The 20,122-nt window shown below is 34.3% G+C and overlaps 3 protein-coding genes across 5 annotated transcripts; 1 reads left to right on the top strand and 2 right to left on the bottom strand.

Moving 5' to 3' along the window:
• Window positions 1-209: 209 nt before the first annotated feature.
• Window positions 210-4,795, bottom strand: LOC140052314 (uncharacterized). Of its 3 annotated transcripts, XM_072097826.1 has the most exons (4): window positions 4,705-4,724; window positions 3,707-3,891; window positions 2,773-3,284; window positions 210-1,700 (listed from the first exon to the last, which is right to left on the bottom strand). In XM_072097826.1, exons 3-4 carry the CDS (start codon window positions 3,272-3,274, stop codon window positions 520-522), a joined length of 1,683 nt encoding a protein of 560 aa, XP_071953927.1. In that variant the 5' UTR covers window positions 3,275-3,284; window positions 3,707-3,891; window positions 4,705-4,724; the 3' UTR covers window positions 210-519. The 3 variants fall into 3 exon arrangements, with proteins under 3 accessions (XP_071953927.1, XP_071953936.1, XP_071953918.1); XM_072097835.1 differs by lacking the exon at window positions 3,707-3,891 and having other exon boundaries at window positions 4,705-4,795; XM_072097817.1 differs by lacking the exon at window positions 4,705-4,724 and having other exon boundaries at window positions 3,707-4,464.
• Window positions 4,796-6,409: 1,614 nt separating this feature from the next.
• LOC140052474 (cleavage and polyadenylation specificity factor subunit 4-like) lies at window positions 6,410-10,259 on the bottom strand. The gene is made up of 7 exons (XM_072098084.1): window positions 10,073-10,259; window positions 9,276-9,476; window positions 8,677-8,772; window positions 8,036-8,129; window positions 7,712-7,823; window positions 7,218-7,331; window positions 6,410-6,694 (listed from the first exon to the last, which is right to left on the bottom strand). The coding sequence occupies exons 1-7, from the start codon at window positions 10,173-10,175 to the stop codon at window positions 6,635-6,637; spliced, it is 780 nt and encodes a 259-aa protein (XP_071954185.1). The 5' UTR covers window positions 10,176-10,259; the 3' UTR covers window positions 6,410-6,634.
• A 7,008-nt stretch (window positions 10,260-17,267) lies between these two features.
• LOC140052542 (uncharacterized) lies at window positions 17,268-18,433 on the top strand. The gene is made up of 2 exons (XM_072098154.1): window positions 17,268-17,344; window positions 17,899-18,433. Exons 1-2 carry the CDS (start codon window positions 17,275-17,277, stop codon window positions 18,375-18,377), a joined length of 549 nt encoding a protein of 182 aa, XP_071954255.1. The 5' UTR covers window positions 17,268-17,274; the 3' UTR covers window positions 18,378-18,433.
• Window positions 18,434-20,122: the final 1,689 nt, after the last annotated feature.

The raw sequence follows: 20,122 nt of genomic DNA on the forward strand, positions 1-20,122 counted from the left end.
AATATCACGTGTAATCCATTCTGTGGCGAATTCCTTGAAATTGGATAAGATCTATTATCAGAATAGAATAACGCCAATCAAAGGCAAATCAAGACAGTTGCTAGTGTTTTTCATATTTTATTCAGCTTTTACAAACAATGATGATAAAAATTATTTTATAGAGAAAAATATACACATATAAATTACATAATACATATTTAATCTGTAGGCCTATACTATCGCTGAATAAACCCTGAATTCATAAGGAAAAATGTATAAAATATTTATTTTATTTCACCTTAATTGACCACTACAAAACATATCCGACTCTCCACCAGCAGCCAACAAAATAATAGATGACATTTTTTGGTATTAACTGGAATGTTCAACGCAATACAAATATATAATACAGTAACCAACAGTAGTTGTTTCAGTTATGTTTGTAGGCCTATGTACGTGAAACGGGACGTGAAACCATTATTTAATATCTTAGTTGGGCTAGCTATTGCTTCTCCCTCCTAAATATATTTATATAAAACGTTACAATGACCAGATAACTATCTTATCACTACTTGTAGAAACAATGAGTTGATGGTCGCGTGTAAGCGCCAGGCCGTACGGAATGCCATGGTTCGCCATGTCTAATTTAGCGATGAATGTTCCATCAGATCGATACGCTTTTACCGAGTTGTCCGCGGCATCTGCGGCAACGATGATACCACTTGCCTGGTCTACAGACACATGCCTAGCCCCAGTTAACCTTCCTTCACCCACAGTTGATCCGGATAGAGCTCCTCTGAACTGCCCTGCCGTTGAAAAAACTAAAATACAACTCTCATTTCGATCTGCAACGTACAAAATCTCGCCATAAACCGCAATTCCAAAGGGACGAATCAACTGGTCACTAGTACTAATCGCACGTGGACCAATGTTGTGTAATAACTCGCCATTTCTTTGGAAGATCAACACATTGTCATGTAAGCCACAAACATAAATTCGATCCAAATGATCGCATGTAATGCCACGATTGACGCGCATTCGTCCTATATACCGTTCACGTTTAGCGTTCTGACATTCAAGACCAAAACAGTCTAAAATCTGGCCTTCATTTGTATATATACTTATATACTTTGAGCCATCAACTATGATAATCTCATCTTTGTGATTGACACAAACCCCTTGTGGGTTCCAAAGTTTACCCTTCTCTGTACCGTTACCGCCAAAACACTTTGAAGTCGGATTTCTTGGAGAAAACAAGTACCCACAATGCTTATCGAATGATATGACAACTACTGTGCCATCCTTGGTAATTGCAACGCCAGACGGTCGTAGAATTTTAAACTCAGATTTTGGCGTCATATTTTGAATATTCAAATGTGTTGTTATAACTGTATTTGAAATTGGACAATTTGTCTGATTGGTTAGAATTTGTTCAACTTCCTGGAAAGCGGTGACGCTTTGAGAAGGTACAGTGTGCAGCCTACCAATATTATTCAGAATTACCTCAATGTTTGGTAGTTGGAAAGTAGGTTGCAGGAGTAGTTCGTCTGCTGTTAGACTGTGCAGTTTTTTTAGACAGTTTTTCGAGGTTTCCATTACTTTGCGAGCTTCATTCACATCCATATACATCAGGTTGTTCTTTGTTCCACTGCAAAACTCTTCAATCCTTCTGACAGACCTTCTTCGTATTTCCTGTGCTTTGGCAAATTCATCTAATGAATCTACAAAAAGAAAAAAACTGAAGAAATTACTGAAGAAATAATTTGAAGAAGAGTGTTCACAGTGAAAAATTAACACTAGAAAATTCGGAATGCCGCTTGTCGAGTTTGTAAACACTAAGTTTGTTCACCGTGAAGAATTAACACTAGAAAATTCGGAATGCCGCTTGTCGAGTTTGTAAACACTAAGTTTGTTCACAGTGAAGAATTAACACTAGAAAATTCGGAATGCCGCTTGTCGAGTTTGTAAACACTAAGTTTGTTCACAGTGAAGAATTAACACTAGAAAATTCGGAATGCCGCTTGTCGAGTTTGTAAACACTAAGTTTGTTCACAGTGAAGAATTAACACTAGAAAATTCGGAATGCCGCTTGTCGAGTTTGTAAACACTAAGTTTGTTCACAGTGAAGAATTAACACTAGAAAATTCGGAATGCCGCTTGTCGAGTTTGTAAACACTAAGTTTGTTCACAGTGAAGAATTAACACTAGAAAATTCGGAATGCCGCTTGTCGAGTTTGTAAACACTAAGTTTGTTCACAGTGAAGAATTAACACTAGAAAATTCGGAATGCCGCTTGTCGAGTTTGTAAACACTAAGTTTGTTCACAGTGAAGAATTAACACTAGAAAATTCGGAATGCCGCTTGTCGAGTTTGTAAACACTAAGTTTGTTCACAGTGAAGAATTAACACTAGAAAATTCGGAATGCCGCTTGTCGAGTTTGTAAACACTAAGTTTGTTCACAGTGAAGAATTAACACTAGAAAATTCGGAATGCCGCTTGTCGAGTTTGTAAACACAAAGTTTGCAAGTGTTGACAATGCAGCCTAGTCCACACTAGCAAACTTGTAATGTTAAAAGTGGACAAATGTGGACCCAACATCGGCAAACAAACAAAAATAATTTCTTGCAAAAGTTAGTCATTCACGATCTTGACCAACTAGTTCGCCAAGGATTGTCGACTTAGGAAATCAATAAATGTCTGTGATTCTGCTGCAGATAGACAACATTGTGGGAGACTTGGATTTTACAAAAAAAAAGTTCGCTAGACGAAACATCATGAACTTGAGTACTCACCAAGACATTCCTGATGCCTATTTTTCACAATATCCAGTGCCATATGAAACGCACTATTAATCTGACCCCGTGTAGGCTCACACGTGACATCCATATTACTACTTAGATGAGTTACTTGTAACAGTTCTTCAATCTTAGAAATTGTCCCTAGTGCTTTATCTTTGATCACAGCATTCACTGTCTTCTGAAAAGATGCGTCCATGGGCATTTGTCGTCTGACTTCCATCGACGCATTTTCTGACGTCATCAACCTGAGAATTGTAATGTTGTTTGGAAATCCTTGCTTCGGTAGTTCGTAGTCTTCTCGGCACTCTGGGCATGTAACTCTGTGACGGTTATGGGATCGTGAGCTAGGAACGCTAGGTCCGATGTCACGGAGACGTTCAACACAGGCTAAACAAAGCGAATGTTGGCACGGTAACATCTTCGGTAAACGGTTCTTTTGGTTGAAGTTTTCAAAACAAATCATACATTCTAATACGCCATTATCTATACCCGCCATTTTGTACTAGCTGTAAAAAAAATATTCATATTAAAGAAATAATCTTATTAAGATTCTGCTACAAAATATTGACACGTTTTTGACGAATGACATGACATTGAAACTGTGTTATGTATCCGATAAGTTTATGATCAATACACGGCATAATTTAGTTACACTGTTATCAAAATATGCTGGTTTTACACAGTTTCATTTCAGGTATAAATAACACAATAGATCAGTCGATTTACAAGCTCATTAAACAACATTCGTTTTAATCTAGTCACGCGACACATATTGACGCGCGCGTGAATGATACATAATGTGCCGATTATGAATCTTGCGACTGTCAACATAGTTTCCAGTGATTTCTAACATGAAACAAGCATAAAAACATTCGAGGACTTTACGGTACTCTTCAGTAAGCCATTTTTTAAAAGTATTGGTATTTACCAAGTGGTTTAAGTTTGGCTGAATCTCTTCGTGGTGGGTTCTCTCTGAATTGGCCTATAATAACCGAGCGTCGGTGTAGGTGGACTCATAACAGTCTTCCTCACTGAGCGAGCGGTCTCCGCAAACCTTCCCTCATTTCAACAACCAACCAGCATATTTTAAAGATCTACCGATCTGAAATAATACTTATAATTCATCTAATAAAGGTGTTATTATTATCATTTCCTGTTATATTTGTTTAAATCAATAGTTTCTATGAATGTTTGACCATAAGAACGGGAAAAGAATTTTCTTTGAATAATGTGATGTATTTATCAGATTTCCTTTGCTGTGTATAACAGTAAGCAGACAAATGTGGTCTATTTTAGGCATCATTCTTAGAATGAGCTATTATAGACCTACCTACCTCAGCACCAATTCGTTGGCGCAGTCTCAAATGAATGTTAGGGTTTGGAAGCACTGCATTCATTCAAAAAAAAAAATTCTTATTTTCATTTGCTTGATTTTAAATAAAGATTATACCGTATTAAATTAAAGGACACACAGACGTGTTAACTGATTTTTTTTATATTTCTTATTGTACGGTAATTATAGGTAATCTCGACAGAAAGTATTCACACATAGAATTATTGTCAAACCTTATCTCAATTTTCATACATGTAATATACCGGTACCCAATACACAGTATTAATTCGAATAAACGCTTCGGGGGTTTATTGTTCCGAGGGGTTTTTAGGGGGAGGGTGTGTTCATTCGAGGAGGCGTGTGAATCTTAAACACGATCAACATTTTCTTAGAGAACAGAATTCTGTATATAGAGTAATATGATTGTATATTATTACAGTATTATGCTATTGTTTCGAAACTAGCTTGTCACTAGATCGGTTCTATTATTAATCATTGCGAACCCGAAACTATTCTAATTCTCTTTCAACCTTGCGAATTTACACAATCACGAATTTTATAATTCAAAAAAATATAAATTATATTAAACTTACCCATAGATAATTTGTAGTGTCTGCAATAATACATGCTTAGACCACCATGTTACAACAACAAACCAACAAGCAACAGGATGCCAGCCATTCATGTCCAATACTATACCCGCTTCCAGTTAACTTTCTCAACAGCTTTACCAATCTAGGGATTATCTTACAAACTCCTTTTAATATATTGATTATAAGGTATTAGATACCACGTCTGAGAAGCACGAGTGACGATCGTCCCTAAATTTAGGACCTTGAATTTGAAAAGCTTGCTCAATTGTTCCTGTTTAACAAAATGATTATTTCCGTTTCGTTTTTCACAACACTAAATCGAAACCTATATGTCCATTTCGTCAGCAGACATAATAGATAAATGTGATCTATTCCAATACAGTTTTAATTAGTAAGAAATGGTAATTTATAGAAGTTCGTTGCTTTTCGGAATACTTACAGTGTGTAGGTCTATTCACACGTAGGCCTACATGGTTATTTCGATTAACAATTTATCTGCTGTAGGCTAGTACCGGAATATATAATCTAAATGCGGAATATTAAAACAAATATGTTTTTGTTTTAATTACTAAGGAAATAGTAATTTGTTTAGTTTGTTTCTGTTCGGAAATGCGTAAGGTATGTAGGCCTACTTAAACTTACGTAACGTGTTAGTGTGGTTAAAGCTTGGTTCCCACTAAGACGCATTGTATTTGAGTTGACCAATCACAGGCCACAGTTCGAATGATCCATCGCGTCGTGATTAGTAAAATTACTTGTGGCGCGCTCAACGTCCTTGTGGCGCGCTCATTGTCCGTGCGGCGCACTCATTATCCGTGTGCGGCGCGCTCAACGTCCTTGCGCGGCTCGCTTAACATCAATTTGTGTTGCTACTGTGAACCGCCAAGTTTAACCGCGTCTTGCAGTAACATACCGAAACATAAAAGCAACATGCGTAATATTAAAACAAATGTGTTCATGTTAGAAAATAATACTTGGTTTCCGTTAGTCTTTCGGACGTATTACTGATTTCCGTTAAATGTATTCGTAACTGTTATTTTGATTCTCTCTCTGTAGGTGCGTCCCAAAATTGATTCATTCTGATTTATATATACATATGGTTTATCATGGAGGTCAACAATTAAATATAATAATTTTATATAAAGTTTTATTATTCTACTCAAGTGATACGTAGAGTCGGACTGCAGTAATAAAAATTAGCGCAACGTCGATGGTTTATATAACTTGTAAAACGGTTGCTATTGTTACGGTGATTTAAGATCGATTTTTCGGTTTGACGTCATCGATACCTCGTATACGTAATCATAACATTAGACGTAAATTTATCGTCGCGATCACGAAACCGGAATGAAAATAACAATAATAGTTAAAACATAAATGCTATACAAAAACATTTGAATGATTTTGTTTTTATTCTAAAATGTATACATTTCAAGGTTCAACCATCTTCCTATAAAAACCACTGGGATTGCAAGGCAAGTAGCATGACAACTGCCTAGCAACTTCCTGGTTATATCACACTACAGGGTTGGGGGATGATCCCCAGTCACTTTTTGATGGTAAACACATACAATCTGCAGCAACTTTTGCACTGTCAGAAACCCTGTTTTTGTTTTTTTTATAATTTGTTTGGCTCGAGTGCCTAGTGTCCCCTCACTTCACCACAACAACCCCCCCCCCCCCCCCCGCCCCCATCCTTGTCTGTTTCAATCACTCATCGATTTATGAAAAAGATATAAAACATTTCAAATTGTAAATCTTATAAATTTGTACAATTCCAACCATTACCCTTCTCAACAGCTTCCAGTTTCATATCGATATTAACATTGTTCACAAGCTATGAAACTAATGTTACCACGACAACCAAGAGTAAATGAAGCATGACCACACAATCCAATCAAATCATTCCCTTTTCAAGTAATGAATTTCATCACGAAAAGTTCACTTCGTTTGTTGGGCAACGGTTTGCAAAATGACCTCTTCCATTACACTAAAAAAAACACAAAATGACCTCTTCCATTACACTAAAAAAACCCACAAAAATGTAATTACTACGTTAATTTTGATTGTTTTATTGTTTGTTATTTTGTGTTTTAGTTGGCGGTAAAATGGAGGAGCAAACTTAAAGCCTTGGCTTAATGCGTCCTCCTTACACACTTTATATTTACTAATGTATGTTCTGTATATTGTACTGTATTGTAATGTATTGTACTGTATTGTACTGTATTGTACTGTACTGTACTGTACTGTACTGTACTGTATTGTACTGTATTGTACTGTATTGTACTGTACTGTATTGTACTGTATTGTACTGTACTGTACTGTACTGTATTGTACTGTATTGTACTGTATTGTACTGTATTGTATTGTACTGTATTGTACTGTATTGTACTGTACTGTATTGTGTGAAACAATAAACTTGAAATAGAATAAAAGAACATGGTATCATAACAACAATTTGGTGGTAGGATGGGCTAAGTTAAAAATAAGCATAATGACTCATTTAAACTTACCTTAAAGCATATAATATGATCTAGATTAGAAGTCCTCTTGCCCATACCCATCCTGCCAGCTTGGTAGTTTGTGTGACCTCCACCAGTATTGTCATCATCAAAATTTCCCACATTCTGTAAAAACAAAATATTTATGAAAAAAAAAATATCTACAATAACAATCTAACAAAATTTCAGATTTATTGTGTCAAAGGTCATTGGCAAAGACAGGCGAGACCTTTGAAGTCAACTTCATGCTTTGTCAAAGGTCATGGGGACATTCATCCCTCGCTAATTCTTGACACAATATTCACATTTTGTAACAAATTGAAAGCTCACTACTTCTAGTTTGCCAGTTAACATTGTTTCAAAGGTCATGGAAGAACACTATCAACATTGATTGACCTAGGAGCTAGTTATATCATTCAATTTATTTAAGTCTTAGGTTGTCCCTACTTCTAGTTTGCCAGTTGACATTGTGTCAAAGGTCATGGCACAACATGGATATCACTAACCTTTGTTGGACAACTTTGTGCTTTGTGTCCTTTCTCTCCACAATTGTGACATGTAATTCGGAGCATGTTTTCTTTCTGCGTCTCAGTCATCATCGGTATTTCCCAACTCGGACTTAAAAAGTGAAAACAAAAACCGTGTATGAGCATAAACATAAAGTGTTCATGATTGGCTGTTTCATGTCGCCATTATTTGCACGGTATCCCTGACAACATGTTGTCCAAAAAACACCTCAATTTCAGAAGAAAAAATACAAGGTATACATTGAAAAAATAGTGAAAGTTTTGAGTGAGATGAGATATAGGATAAACTGATTGATCACTTACTGTACAAATTTACAGTTTGGTCCATCAAGGCAAAAACCATTGAGGAAATTTTGACATAAAACTCTTCGTACATGTCTATTTTTACAATCAGGGCCTAGGGAAAAAAAATTCACATTTTTATTAAGTATTAGGAGACAATGTAGTTTTAAATAACGTGATATCAAAGGCATGTTATTGTTATTTTCATTACTTATCATTATAAAATTGAAAAGGCAGTATGTCAGTGTATCAGTCAAAACTTGTATTTACCAGACAATTTACAGTATAAGATAAGATAAGATAAGATAACTTTTATTGATCCTCAAAAAGGAAATTCATTGCTCGTCATAAAACAAAGAAAACACTATAAAAACAAATATAGCATAAAACCATTCATATCTCTTAGGACACAGTACCTTGGTTAATTGATTTATTACAAAAATGAACTAAATATAGACTAAATAAACTAGATGTGGTGTGCAAATTCACAACCCCCCCCCCCCCCCCACCAACCAACCAACAAACCAAAAAAAAATGTAAATAGATACGCATAACAAGTTCAGACTACCAATTCATTTTGAGGTATTGTTAGCACAAATCTTTCAAAATAAAAATATTACTTTTGATAAATTTATAAATAAACAAAATATAAGTTAGTTTACCATGTTTACAGAATCCTCTATCATACCAGGGGCAATCCTTCATCTTGGATGCAGGATCAATGTGTAAGAATGGACATTCCTTATTACTACACATACCTGCAATGAAATAAAAACATACGAATAAAATATGTATGCATTTGTGATATTGTTTTAAGGCAGTTTATATATATTTTCTTGCATTTAATTTTAAAATAATGCCCTACATAAGCCTGAATTATTATTCTTTTTAGTGTTTTTTTTACTTTGTTATTGAAGTGAATATAGTAAAGTTATTCATTTTCAACTTTCATTTTCAACAAAATACAGATAATCCATATAATAAGTTTCCCCTGCTAAACACTAAACACAGGCCTTGCATAGCAGGTGTTCACAGTCCTACCACTTCAAGCATGGGCCTAATTTATAGGTCCACGCTTTAAGTATGCTGTGTGTACAGTATATTGGTTTGACTGTGTATGTGAGCTATAAATGGCGTACACCGAACAGCAATGTTACTTGTGTGTTAGGTGATTGATTGCACTCGCATCCCTCAGAGCACGGGAGGCCTGGAAACGTAAAAACGCCCTCTGTCGAAGACATGTGTTACATTGCAAACCTACCAAATTTTGTAAAGAAATAACACTCAGGCATTTTGGTCATATCAAATTGATGTAAGAATTCACAATCATCGCCCTTCTTGCAGAGTCCTCGCAGCCAATGTTTGCACACGACCTCCTTGTCACCTCTGACATGACGAAATGGACACATTTGACCTTTGACACAATTAAACTTGAAAAAACGACAGACAGCAGAACAAGATTCTAGTGAAAACAAATGTTAACAAAATAATGTGTAATAATTGTATTATTTCTTGGTTTTCATGATGGTACAGTAGACTAGTAGTGTAGTAGTAGGTAGGCCTTAGTGGAAACAAGTTGAACAAGATATCTAGCTAGGCTATCTAGTAGCTATGTGTAGTGTGTCGCATCATATCCATATTTATAATGATATAAATTGTATAGATTTCACCAAACCAAATCGTTTTCATATACTTCATTCAAACTACAGTATGCTAAAATATAGGCCTTATCATAGAGATCACTATAAGTATAATATCTCTATGGCCTTACACAGCACTTATAAAATTTATTAACAAACAAAAATATGAAAGGAAATTAATAAAATTTATTCATATAATAACGTTTATTTTTTATATCATCTTAAAATACAGAGGTCCTAATGCTTGTCAATATAGTAGATACGCTTTTTTATCCTTAAGGCTTACATTCCAGTTTTTCTAGCATGTGAATTTTAGGGCGAATCGACCACACTCGTACCGGCCGCCGGGGAATATCAACTGTTGTCATACACACGTTATTAAACGAAAAGAAAACTGATGTATAATAAATTTACTTACTGTCCATGCCCGGAAAAGGAAGGGGCTGAGACCCTATTTGTTGTTCGATCGCAATCTCAAGATCAAACTTAAGGTCTTCTACAGCAGCTACAATTTGTTGCATCTTTCTAACTTGTATTTTATCACAATATAAAAAATAAATCTAAGCTTCGAGGCCTAGACTACTAACGAGATTCTGGCGACCATGTTTTTTTAATGGGTTTACCCCCCTCAACGTTCTACTTTATTATACAGACTGTCCACACGGTTGCCGTGCAAATAGCATTGTACAGGGTGTGTCCTTTCCCCAACCCTGTTTTGCATAATATGAACGAACTCAACACGCGTTAGGTGTGCGCATACACGATATCTGCCTTGGTAGCCTTTTTTGGGCCGACGATATTGTACTTTTAGCAGATAGCGAAAAAGAACTCAATAAAATGTTAGATTTAGCAGGCCTATCATTTGCTAAAAAATGGAAATTTAATTTTAATAGTGAAAAGTCAAATGTTTTGATAATAGGTCAGAATTTGAATAGCGAAAAACTTTGGAAATTGGGGGATACTTTTATATCTGAAGTTGAAACATATAAGTATCTTGGTGTATACATTTTTAGAAATCTAAAAGACAATTTCCACATCAATCAAGTTATTAAAAAGGGCAATAGGATCATTGCGTACATTAAATCTATTATAGATAGACTCAACAATTTCTATCGTGTTGTATATGGAGATATCCTTTGGAGAAGTATCGGCCTTCCGACTATTAACTATGCTTGTGCTGTATGTGTTAATACAAATACTAAAGACATACAAAGGATTGAGTCTCTTCAATTACAAATGGCGCGAACAATTCTTAAAGCGAGTAGAAGCACTGCAAAAGAGGCACTTTATGGCGGTCTAGGTTGGCAACCAATTAAATTAACTCAGGATATTTTTAAAGCAAAATATATAAGCAATGTTATGTGTATGGAAATGTATCGTTGGTCAAAGCTTATATTAAACACAATTATTAGACATACGAATTTTAATTCAAGGTACCAATTTATTAATGAATTTGAAAAAACTTGTGATTATATTAAGTCCGATTTCAATGCCATTCTTAATGATATATGTACAGGTACTGATATTGATATAAACTGGGTCAAGCCATTGAAAATACAATTAAACAATCGTATTCTACTTTTTGGAAACAAGAAGTATTAAGAAAATCATCTTTGCTTGATTACTTCTTGATAAAAGAGTCACTTGGCCTAGAACCTTGCCTACTGGATAAAACAGATTTTTATGGCTCAAGTTTAAAATGTAAACTTCGTTCAAACACTTTACCACTTGGAAATATTACAAATAAGTGGAACATTGATAATCTAAATGACAAGTGTAAAGTTTGTGGGTCAGGTGAAGAAGATGTTAAACATTTCCTGTTTATTTGTAATAAGTTACATTAATGGAAGAATTACAAACACTTCAACATAAACTTATTGCAATAAATTGTGTAGATACTTGGGTAAATTTTATTTCTGGTGACCTATCTATTAAGGTTCAATATGTCCTAGGAAGCACGTTATTCCATAAAAATAACTCTCACGACATTTATGCTGTATTTGACAGTTATTGTAAAATGTACACAAGCCGTGCTTGGAAATTAAGAAATGCAATTGTATTACAACTTTGAACTGTTTTATTAAAAAAAAAAGTGTTTTCTTTTCCATTGCTGTTGCAAAATTAGTAGTTGTATTAGTGTAGTTTTAGTTTGTAAATAAGTTTATAGCGTCGAGTCAAATTTTATGTCATTATCTCAAATATGTTTTATTTTCGTTTCAGTTTTTATTTTTCATTGTTTTTGTATTGAATTTTGTAAGGTATGGACGCACCATCTACGCATGTGTGCCACTGTTAAAAAAGTGTAGTTCCAAATAAATATTATAATATTATATTACACTTATTTTCGGGTACATTGAACTGTTATTTGTGACCATCAATCAATCTTTTTAAATAATAACGCTCCTATGAGATCAAAACCAGGTTCTAAAAAACATATAGCATTAAAGATGTATTGTCTCTTAAAACACAAAAAATGAAAAAAAAAGTTATTCACTTTAAGTCGAAAATTATAGAAAACAAGTTTACGTAATTAACAGGTAAATTAATGTGATTACATTTTGTCTGGAAAATCGTCTGAGCGAAAGTAAACAAAGATTTCAAATCATGAGTATGCATTATGCTAATTAGGATTGTTTACAACTGATCGTCACGGATGAGAAGGTGTTTTCACACAGTTCGCGAGGAAGTTTTATGATTATGCATACAGAGTAGCCAAACAAGCGCGTTGCATTATAAGATATGTTTTGATCGAAAACTTTGACTAGAAGTCAAAGTTATTTTTTTAACAAAAAAACGTCTGTATTTCGGTTAAATTACTTTTTTTCTATTATAATACTTCAAAATGACCCACTTTTTTTTCGAAATATTAAAATTGTTAATTAGTCAAAGGGACAATACATCTTTAAGGATTTCTATTATTTTGTGTCAAGTTGATCGACGATAGGGTAGAATTGTTCAATTTTTTTTTAATTGTTAGGAGACTTTAGCAGAGTCGTGGTAGAAAGACACGGCTCTTCGTTTTAGACTATAATGGGAAATTAAAATAAATCATCTACCAGACTTTAGCTAATTGATTTGTTAACTACTTATAAGTCCAATCAATTCTCTTTATGAGTTTTCCATTTCAATTAGATTAAGTGCAATTCTCAGTAAAACTCAATGCGGAGTAGGCCTAACATAACCTATAGGCCTGTATGCTTAATAACAGAAATTGAAAAGAACGTTTAAAGTGTCTGATCAAACTACTACCAATTAAAGTAAGAGTTTAAATTACGTTTTATTGAAAAGAATTCTAAATCGTCTGGCTGAGGCGTGATAATAGAGCGATCTGTTATTGAATAGGTTAGCTAATTGGACGATTAGCGCGAAGCAATGGCCTTAAGAGGTGGGGTGTTGCTACCGTTAGCTTTCTGGATGAAGAACAACGTTCTTAAAGACTACTATTGAATTCGGCACATTTGCTTTCTGTGGGTCTTTATTATTATTATTTGCAGTGAACAATTAAAGCATTGTATACACTAAAAGCCTTTGAGAAGTAAAATGTTAATACAAGTTTCCTAGCTCAATGAAAAGACAAGAAAACGTCCGTTTAAAAAAAACATGGAAATGGAGTTCAGGCAAATGGAAAGTTCTAGAAATTTCTAATTTTAGTTTCTAATTCTAAAGCTGAATTTTGCTGCCTTGTTTTATGGTTTCTCTAACGAACGCAAACAAAACACTTGATGTGGTTTTAGCTTTGAAAAGGTAAAAAAATTCACTCCATTGATCCAAATTATTTTAGGATGTCAAAAATATTATTCTATTTTTTCACATGTATGTCATCAGTTTGTTGATAGTGACTATAATTATCATTAGGCCTATTAGGCCTATAGAAACAATAACATTTCGGATGAATGGAAAAAAAATGTTCCACGCATCATAACAGTTGATTGATAATTTAAATTTAAAATTGCATTCAATAGACCATAAATCATGTCAATAGGAGGCCAGCTTATATTATTCTAATTTCCCTGGATCTTGTATGATTTATCGGACGAACAATCTTCTTGATTCATTTCAACTTAGTGATTTTAGTTCTCTAAATCTAAAAAAAAATTACTGCCTTGTTTTCCCTTTTTTTTTTGCAAATGTTATTACAGTAGTTGCAAATACGGAAGCTTAAAAATATACCAATAGCCACGTAAAACAAGTACCAATAGCCACGTAAAACAAGTACCAATAGCCACGTAAAACCAACACAAATACCAATGGCCACGTAAAACCAACACAAATGCCAATAGCCACGTAAAACCAACACAAATACCAATAGTCACGTAAAACCAACACAAATACCGAGTGTTGACAAAGTGCGAGGCAGCGAGGCAAGCGAGGCATGCGCGGCATGCCAAATATTTGTGCGAGGCATCATTTTATCATTTCCAAAAGTGCGAGGCATGCGAGGCATATAGTTTACAATTTCAAAAAGGTGCGAGGCATATTTTAACGTGCTATTATGCTATATTATAGGCCTAATAATCAATCGATACAAGCGTATCTAAATAGATTCGTGTATACACTCATCATGTTGTTTATTTTTATGTAACGATTGTTTTTTCATTCAAGTCATATCGTGTCAAATTTTACTTTTACAAAAGTGCCCAAACTACGGTTCAAAAATCTGAACGACAGTCTTCAACTTTCGATAAACAATAATTGTTATAGCGACACACTCATCAAATGACTGCAATGTTTGTTGGCATTTCGAGCGTGTTCACTCACATGTCTCTCGAACATAGCAGAGTGAAAATAATATTTTGTCACACCCCTGCGCCTAGATCCGGTAGACCCGAGAGATGGAATATCCCTCTTTACTATTTAGCAGGTAGCGGAATGATTCAGCCCTCAGCTCAGAGGATTGTGGTGCATTCCCCTCCTATAGCACGTGGTTTCAGCAGCAACGCACAGACTTCTCTCTGAGCGGCGTGCCAAAGACATTTTTGACATTCCATTCTCTAGGAACAACACGTGTACCTCTCTCGCAAATAAGGTGAACAGCGATTGCCAGGACAAGTTCAATAACTGGCGGTGAATAAAAGGTAACTGATATGCCGATCCAATAACATGCCGCAAAGAAAAAAATTGCGACAGAATTCTGGAGCGCGTGTGAAAAAAGACTTACGTCCGACAATTGTAATACTAGGCCTAAAATTAAACTTTAGCTAATATGCTTAGCCCTAACCTAGATAAAAGGCCTATGTAGAAAATAATTTAATCAATTTTGATAAAATAATAATTGGTGTAATATTTAATAATGATACACTATTCCTGTTTTAGTAAGCTAGGTATATTACGAACGATTTTTATTTATTGTTGTCCATGTACGTACTAATAAACCTGGCGCTAGTTTCCTTCGCTTGTATTTTTACTCCAAATTTGATAACTAACTTTATCGTGTGAATACCACACCTTAGAAGTATACCTCATGAGTACTTTAATGAAAGAATCACATAAAAAGTAACAAATAAATCCTTAAATTAATGATTTTACAGGCGTGTTCCTCGCACACTGTTCGCGAATTTCACTTATTCAATGTTCAATATTTTTGTTTCTATGGAGCGCCAAAAGAGCAACGATAATAGAGGACTAAAACTCAGTGGAATGCGTCAATTTCTCATGCATTTATTGGTGAAAAACACGTTTTATTTCAATATATTTGTTAATTTGTCAATAAAAATGTTGTAATATGTTACTGCTGATACTGTTCTGTTTTCAAAGAATAATAATCGATCCTAAATCAACATCACTACCTAGTCTAGACCTAGGACATCCTACTAAGGATATTATGATGAATTTTTCTATTTTATTCTTTAAAAGGTTAACGAAACCGTGTACATTATCAATAGTAACATTTTTCCTTACTGACAGTGACAAAATCTATTGAAATTGTACTTGATTTTCACCAAATAATGCGTTAAATATAAATGGATTCCACAGAGTTTTTAGCCCTCTAATTAATTTTGCTCTTTTGGCGTTCCATAGAAACCAAAATATTGAACATTGAGTGTGCGAAATGCGAGAAAAACAACGTCTGTAAAATCACCACTTTAATGGATTTATTGTTACTTTTATGTGATTTTTCTTCATTAAAGTAGGCCTACTAATTCTAAGCTGTGGTATTCAGGATAAAGCCTTGGTTAAATTACAAGGCAGGTGCAAAAGGAAACTAGCCTAGCGGGCCTAGGCCTAGGCTACTTCAATTTCGGTGATTTCCTGCCTTGCAATTTTGAGAAATGATAAAATGATGCCTCGCATTTTTTGATGATGGTAAAACGATGCCTCGCATAAATTTCTGACTTGCCTCGCATGCCTTCCCTGCCTCGCGTGCCTCGCTGCCTCGCACTTTGTTACTACCCACAAATACCAATAGCCACGTAAAACCAACACAAATGCCAATAGCCACGTAATACCAACACCAACGTAAAACCAACACAAATACCAACACCAACGTAAAACCAACACCAACGTAAAACCAACACCAACAAACTGGCAAACAGCGGGTCTTCAAACACTAAATACACGTTTGATCATTTTTACTAGCGCGAACATTTTTAATAATCAGTTCCAAAACCTCACATCTGTACAATAATTTTACGATAAGATTAGCAGTTTCATAACCTTTTATTCTAGTTTTCTTTCTAGATTAGATATTTATTTGATAGTGAAAGGTTAATGGCCTACCGTGCTATTAATTTATACTTTATTAAACAATGCCCTATATCGTAAGTCATGTTTCAGGATGGAAAGTTCATATTTCCTTGTTTATATAGAACACTTAGGGGAAAAATGGAAAATCAGCACTGTGGTCATGTTACAAGAGTTATCAAAACATTATAGATTATCTGATAAAACTCCTGACATAGAATGGATACAGTAGGCCTATACTTGGGCGGCGCTTTAAAAACTTGGAGCACAATGTTCTTGAGACCAAAAACTATATAGGCTACGAATACAGAATATAATAGCACAATTTGTGTAATGTATTTTAGATGCAAGATATATAGGGACTAATAGTTGTCACTGGATAAAAAATGTTTCCAAATAAAAGTCGATTCTATCGTTTCTAATGCTTTGTTGTACCATTTATAATAATTTCTAGGAATCAGCTCGTTGTCAAAATGGACACCTGTGCTCTATCAAACCGAACATTAATTTATAACAGAACACCGCGAATATTTCCATTTCTTACTTAAAAGATGTGCTAATTGACAGCCATTTTCCATCATACATTTGCTTTAACAAATTAATTAAGGTGTTGAAATCTTTTACAAGAGTAATTATTTTAAGGTGGAATTCTAAAAATATGTCCGAATCACAAATCCCTTCTTAATTGGTAATTAACAGGTCTCATCACCGCGTTAACAAGTCCAACCCCTTCATTGACCTGTCGGTTTGATTGGTCAGTCACAATGTCCACTTTGGCGTTATTCAGCGCTTTACGCGTGCTTCTATTGTGTATAAAAGACAAGAATCACACGAGCATCACACACAAGCCAGTAGGCAGGTCACAGAGCAACACCAACAAGTTGAATACCAGAACAACTATATTACTCTTCATAACGTTTCAACAAGGAAAGTTCGAAGATGAATGCTATCATGTTGACAACGACGACGGTGTTTTTCCTAATGTTTTGCGTGACATCTATTTCAAGTGGTAAGTCATTTACTTAATATCACAATAAAACAACAATAATATTCGGATACTGTATATATTTATATTTTATGCCATAATTCTCAAATAACTTTTATATGAGTTCTACTTTTTATCTTCGTACTGAAGTTTACCAGCAGTGGTCATAACGCATTAGTCTGACTTGAAAAATTCAACTCTCAAAAAAGTTAAATATTGAGTTGAATCACTCAAAGTTGTAACCATCTCTAAGTTAATTTGGATATTAACATCATTTTGTTATTGGTGGTTTTGTATAATCAGCTTTCCAGAACAAACTTTGGTTGAAATCAATTAGGTGAAATCAATAACAATCGATCTTTCACCTCGTGTTTTCAACCTTTTTCGCTTCAACTCATAAAACTATAGAAACAATAATCTCAACCATTTTTCGCAAGTCTTCTCACATGTATATTTATAAAGTACAATTACGTAGGGCAAACATCTAACCAATTAACTATATCCCTGCCGCAAGCTGCTTTCATAGTACTGTCAATTATTCATTAACTTCATTACTAACTTATGTCTATTTTTTTCAGTGGTGGTAGAGTTTGAGTTTGATGACGAAACATCTGATGATAGGCCGATGGGCTTCGATGCTAAAGCTATCCTAAATCAACTTGAGCAGGAAACATTTGAAGAAGTTTCTGATATCCAAGGTAGAACATACAACGCAAAGAAGTGCTGTAAAATCGGTAAAAGGGTTGCGGATGAATCTATGTATTGTAACATCGACTTAATGCAGGTTGAAAAAAAGAACAACGCAGCTCACCGCAGAAAAATGAAGTTCCACGGACCGCTGGTTGAGGAACATGAAACCCAGGAGGACCTGATGCAAAAGGTGGAGAAATGCTACCCGTCGAAGGCATCGCGAAACATGTTTTCAAAATGCTGCCAGTGGCAACAGAGTCTAATTGATGAGATGGAGTCCTGTAAACGAATGGAAACCAAAGAAGACAAACGTCAGTGCAGACAAGATGTAAAAGCGCGCGAAAGACGACGAAGAAAGAAAAAGTAAACTATTATATTACCTCTGCCAACAATAACACATAGAACTTAGAGCAATAATGAAAATGAGTGATTCAGCCTCATACAATCTTCACTCTCTTATGATAGAAATGAATTGATTGAGAAATAATTTCGTTTTAACATTAGTATTTTCTTATATTGTTTGAAGGTTTGCATGGCGAAATATTTTCTTGTGGTATAATTCGATCAAATTAGGATTTGCAATTTCAATTTCATTGTTAATATATGTAAATTTTGTTTATAATGTAAATACTTTAAAAATGTATATATTGAGTTTATGTAATCTACAATTAGATATTACATCATGTCAGTTTAGCCGATGTTCTAAAACAAATCAAGAATTTGTATGATTTATTTCTTTTTTATTTTTAAATGCGCCTTGAGCACTCTGGAGTGGTTTGTGCGCTATAAAAATCTTATTATTATTATTATTATTATAAGGTATAATTAATTATTGGCATATTTTACCTTCGTGCATTCAACTGGGTGTAGTATGTCTAATGGTTACTAATGTGTAAAATGAAAAAATAATATGATAAGATAATGATTTTGTTTATTACCAAGTTGTTACACCCTCAATGCATCTTCAGAGTAACACAAACATTTTTAGATTGTATGTTGCGTATCGTTATTGTAAGTTTTGTTAATAAATACACTGTTATATATTCTATTACGGTCTTCTATTGGTTTTCATTATGATGTCTGACTGTCTAGTATAATAGGAACACTTTATGTTATTATTATTGAGGGTTTGTGGAGCCAAAACTTAGTTTGTGCTGTGACCGTGTTTGTAGTGAATTCACCGCGCCCCATTTATTTTAAAGCGCAACCTTGCTTAAAATCTACAACAATGCATCAAAACACAGGCCCTATTAATGTATTAATACATTGAAACGGCTACAGGTTTCAAAAGTATTGTTACATTAATGAAGGTGTTTATTCTGTTTACAAAACTTTCCCTACACACTAGTGATGAGTAATTAACCAATCAATCAACCAATCAATTATTCTAAGAATACAATCAGGTGTGTTATAAAAAAAGTCATACCGTTTGAAATCTTGATGCAATAAGGGCCTACGCTTGAGTAGTCAAGATCAACAGTAATGATATTTTAATTTTTCGAAATCATTATGCCACCGGTTTCTAATCAAATAATTAGCGTTATTTTTTACGATTTCCACGAAAAATGTCTGGTGTGGTTTGTAGATTGTGGTTTCTTGTCTGAATCTTGATAAATGGTTTATTATTGGGGTAAATAGCTTAAAGCATCAGGCACAATGCAAACAAAGATGACGTCAGTTTATGAGGTAGCGGGTTGAAAAAACTTCGTTTATAATTTGTTCACATTTTGACACGACATTTGTTTTTCTTTTCGAAAATAAGCCCATATTGAAAAGAATTCCCTCTTGGTTTGCAAAAGTAATCTAAAAGTAAAAACGAATTATCCAGAGTTATAAAAAAGAAAGAAAAAAACCTTTTTGAAAGAAAACTGTTTGAGTTGCTGGGTTCTGCATTTTATTGACTTCAGTTTTGACTGCATACTAGTACTGTACTACAACTCGCTCATTTTAATTGTTACTACTATTATATTTATTTACTTCAGTTTTGACTGCATACTAGTACTGTACTTTCAACTCGGTCATTTTAATTGTTACTACTATTATATTTATTTATGATACTTTTTTTTTCACTCAGGTACCGTAATAATTTTGATGCAAATTAATCTATGGAAA

The sequence above is a fragment of the Antedon mediterranea genome, chromosome 1 (assembly GCF_964355755.1).
Source record: "Antedon mediterranea chromosome 1, ecAntMedi1.1, whole genome shotgun sequence".
Classification (NCBI taxonomy): Eukaryota; Metazoa; Echinodermata; class Crinoidea; order Comatulida; family Antedonidae; genus Antedon; species Antedon mediterranea.

Excerpts from the sequence above, each read along its gene's own strand:
- LOC140052314 (XM_072097835.1), bottom strand. The coding sequence starts at position 3,274 with ATGGCGGGTATAGATAATGGCGTATTAGAATGTATGATTTGTTTTGAA. Across the intron at positions 1,701-2,772 it reads TAGGCATCAGGAATGTCTTG|ATTCATTAGATGAATTTGCC; the intron begins GTGAGTACTCAA and ends TTCTTTTTGTAG.
- LOC140052474 (XM_072098084.1), bottom strand. The coding sequence starts at position 10,175 with ATGCAACAAATTGTAGCTGCTGTAGAAGACCTTAAGTTTGATCTTGAG. Across the intron at positions 9,477-10,072 it reads TCCTTTTCCGGGCATGGACA|AATCTTGTTCTGCTGTCTGT; the intron begins GTAAGTAAATTT and ends TGTTTTCACTAG. Across the intron at positions 7,824-8,035 it reads CCAAACTGTAAATTTGTACA|TCCGAGTTGGGAAATACCGA; the intron begins GTAAGTGATCAA and ends TCACTTTTTAAG.
- LOC140052542 (XM_072098154.1), top strand. The coding sequence starts at position 17,275 with ATGAATGCTATCATGTTGACAACGACGACGGTGTTTTTCCTAATGTTT. Across the intron at positions 17,345-17,898 it reads CGTGACATCTATTTCAAGTG|TGGTGGTAGAGTTTGAGTTT; the intron begins GTAAGTCATTTA and ends TATTTTTTTCAG.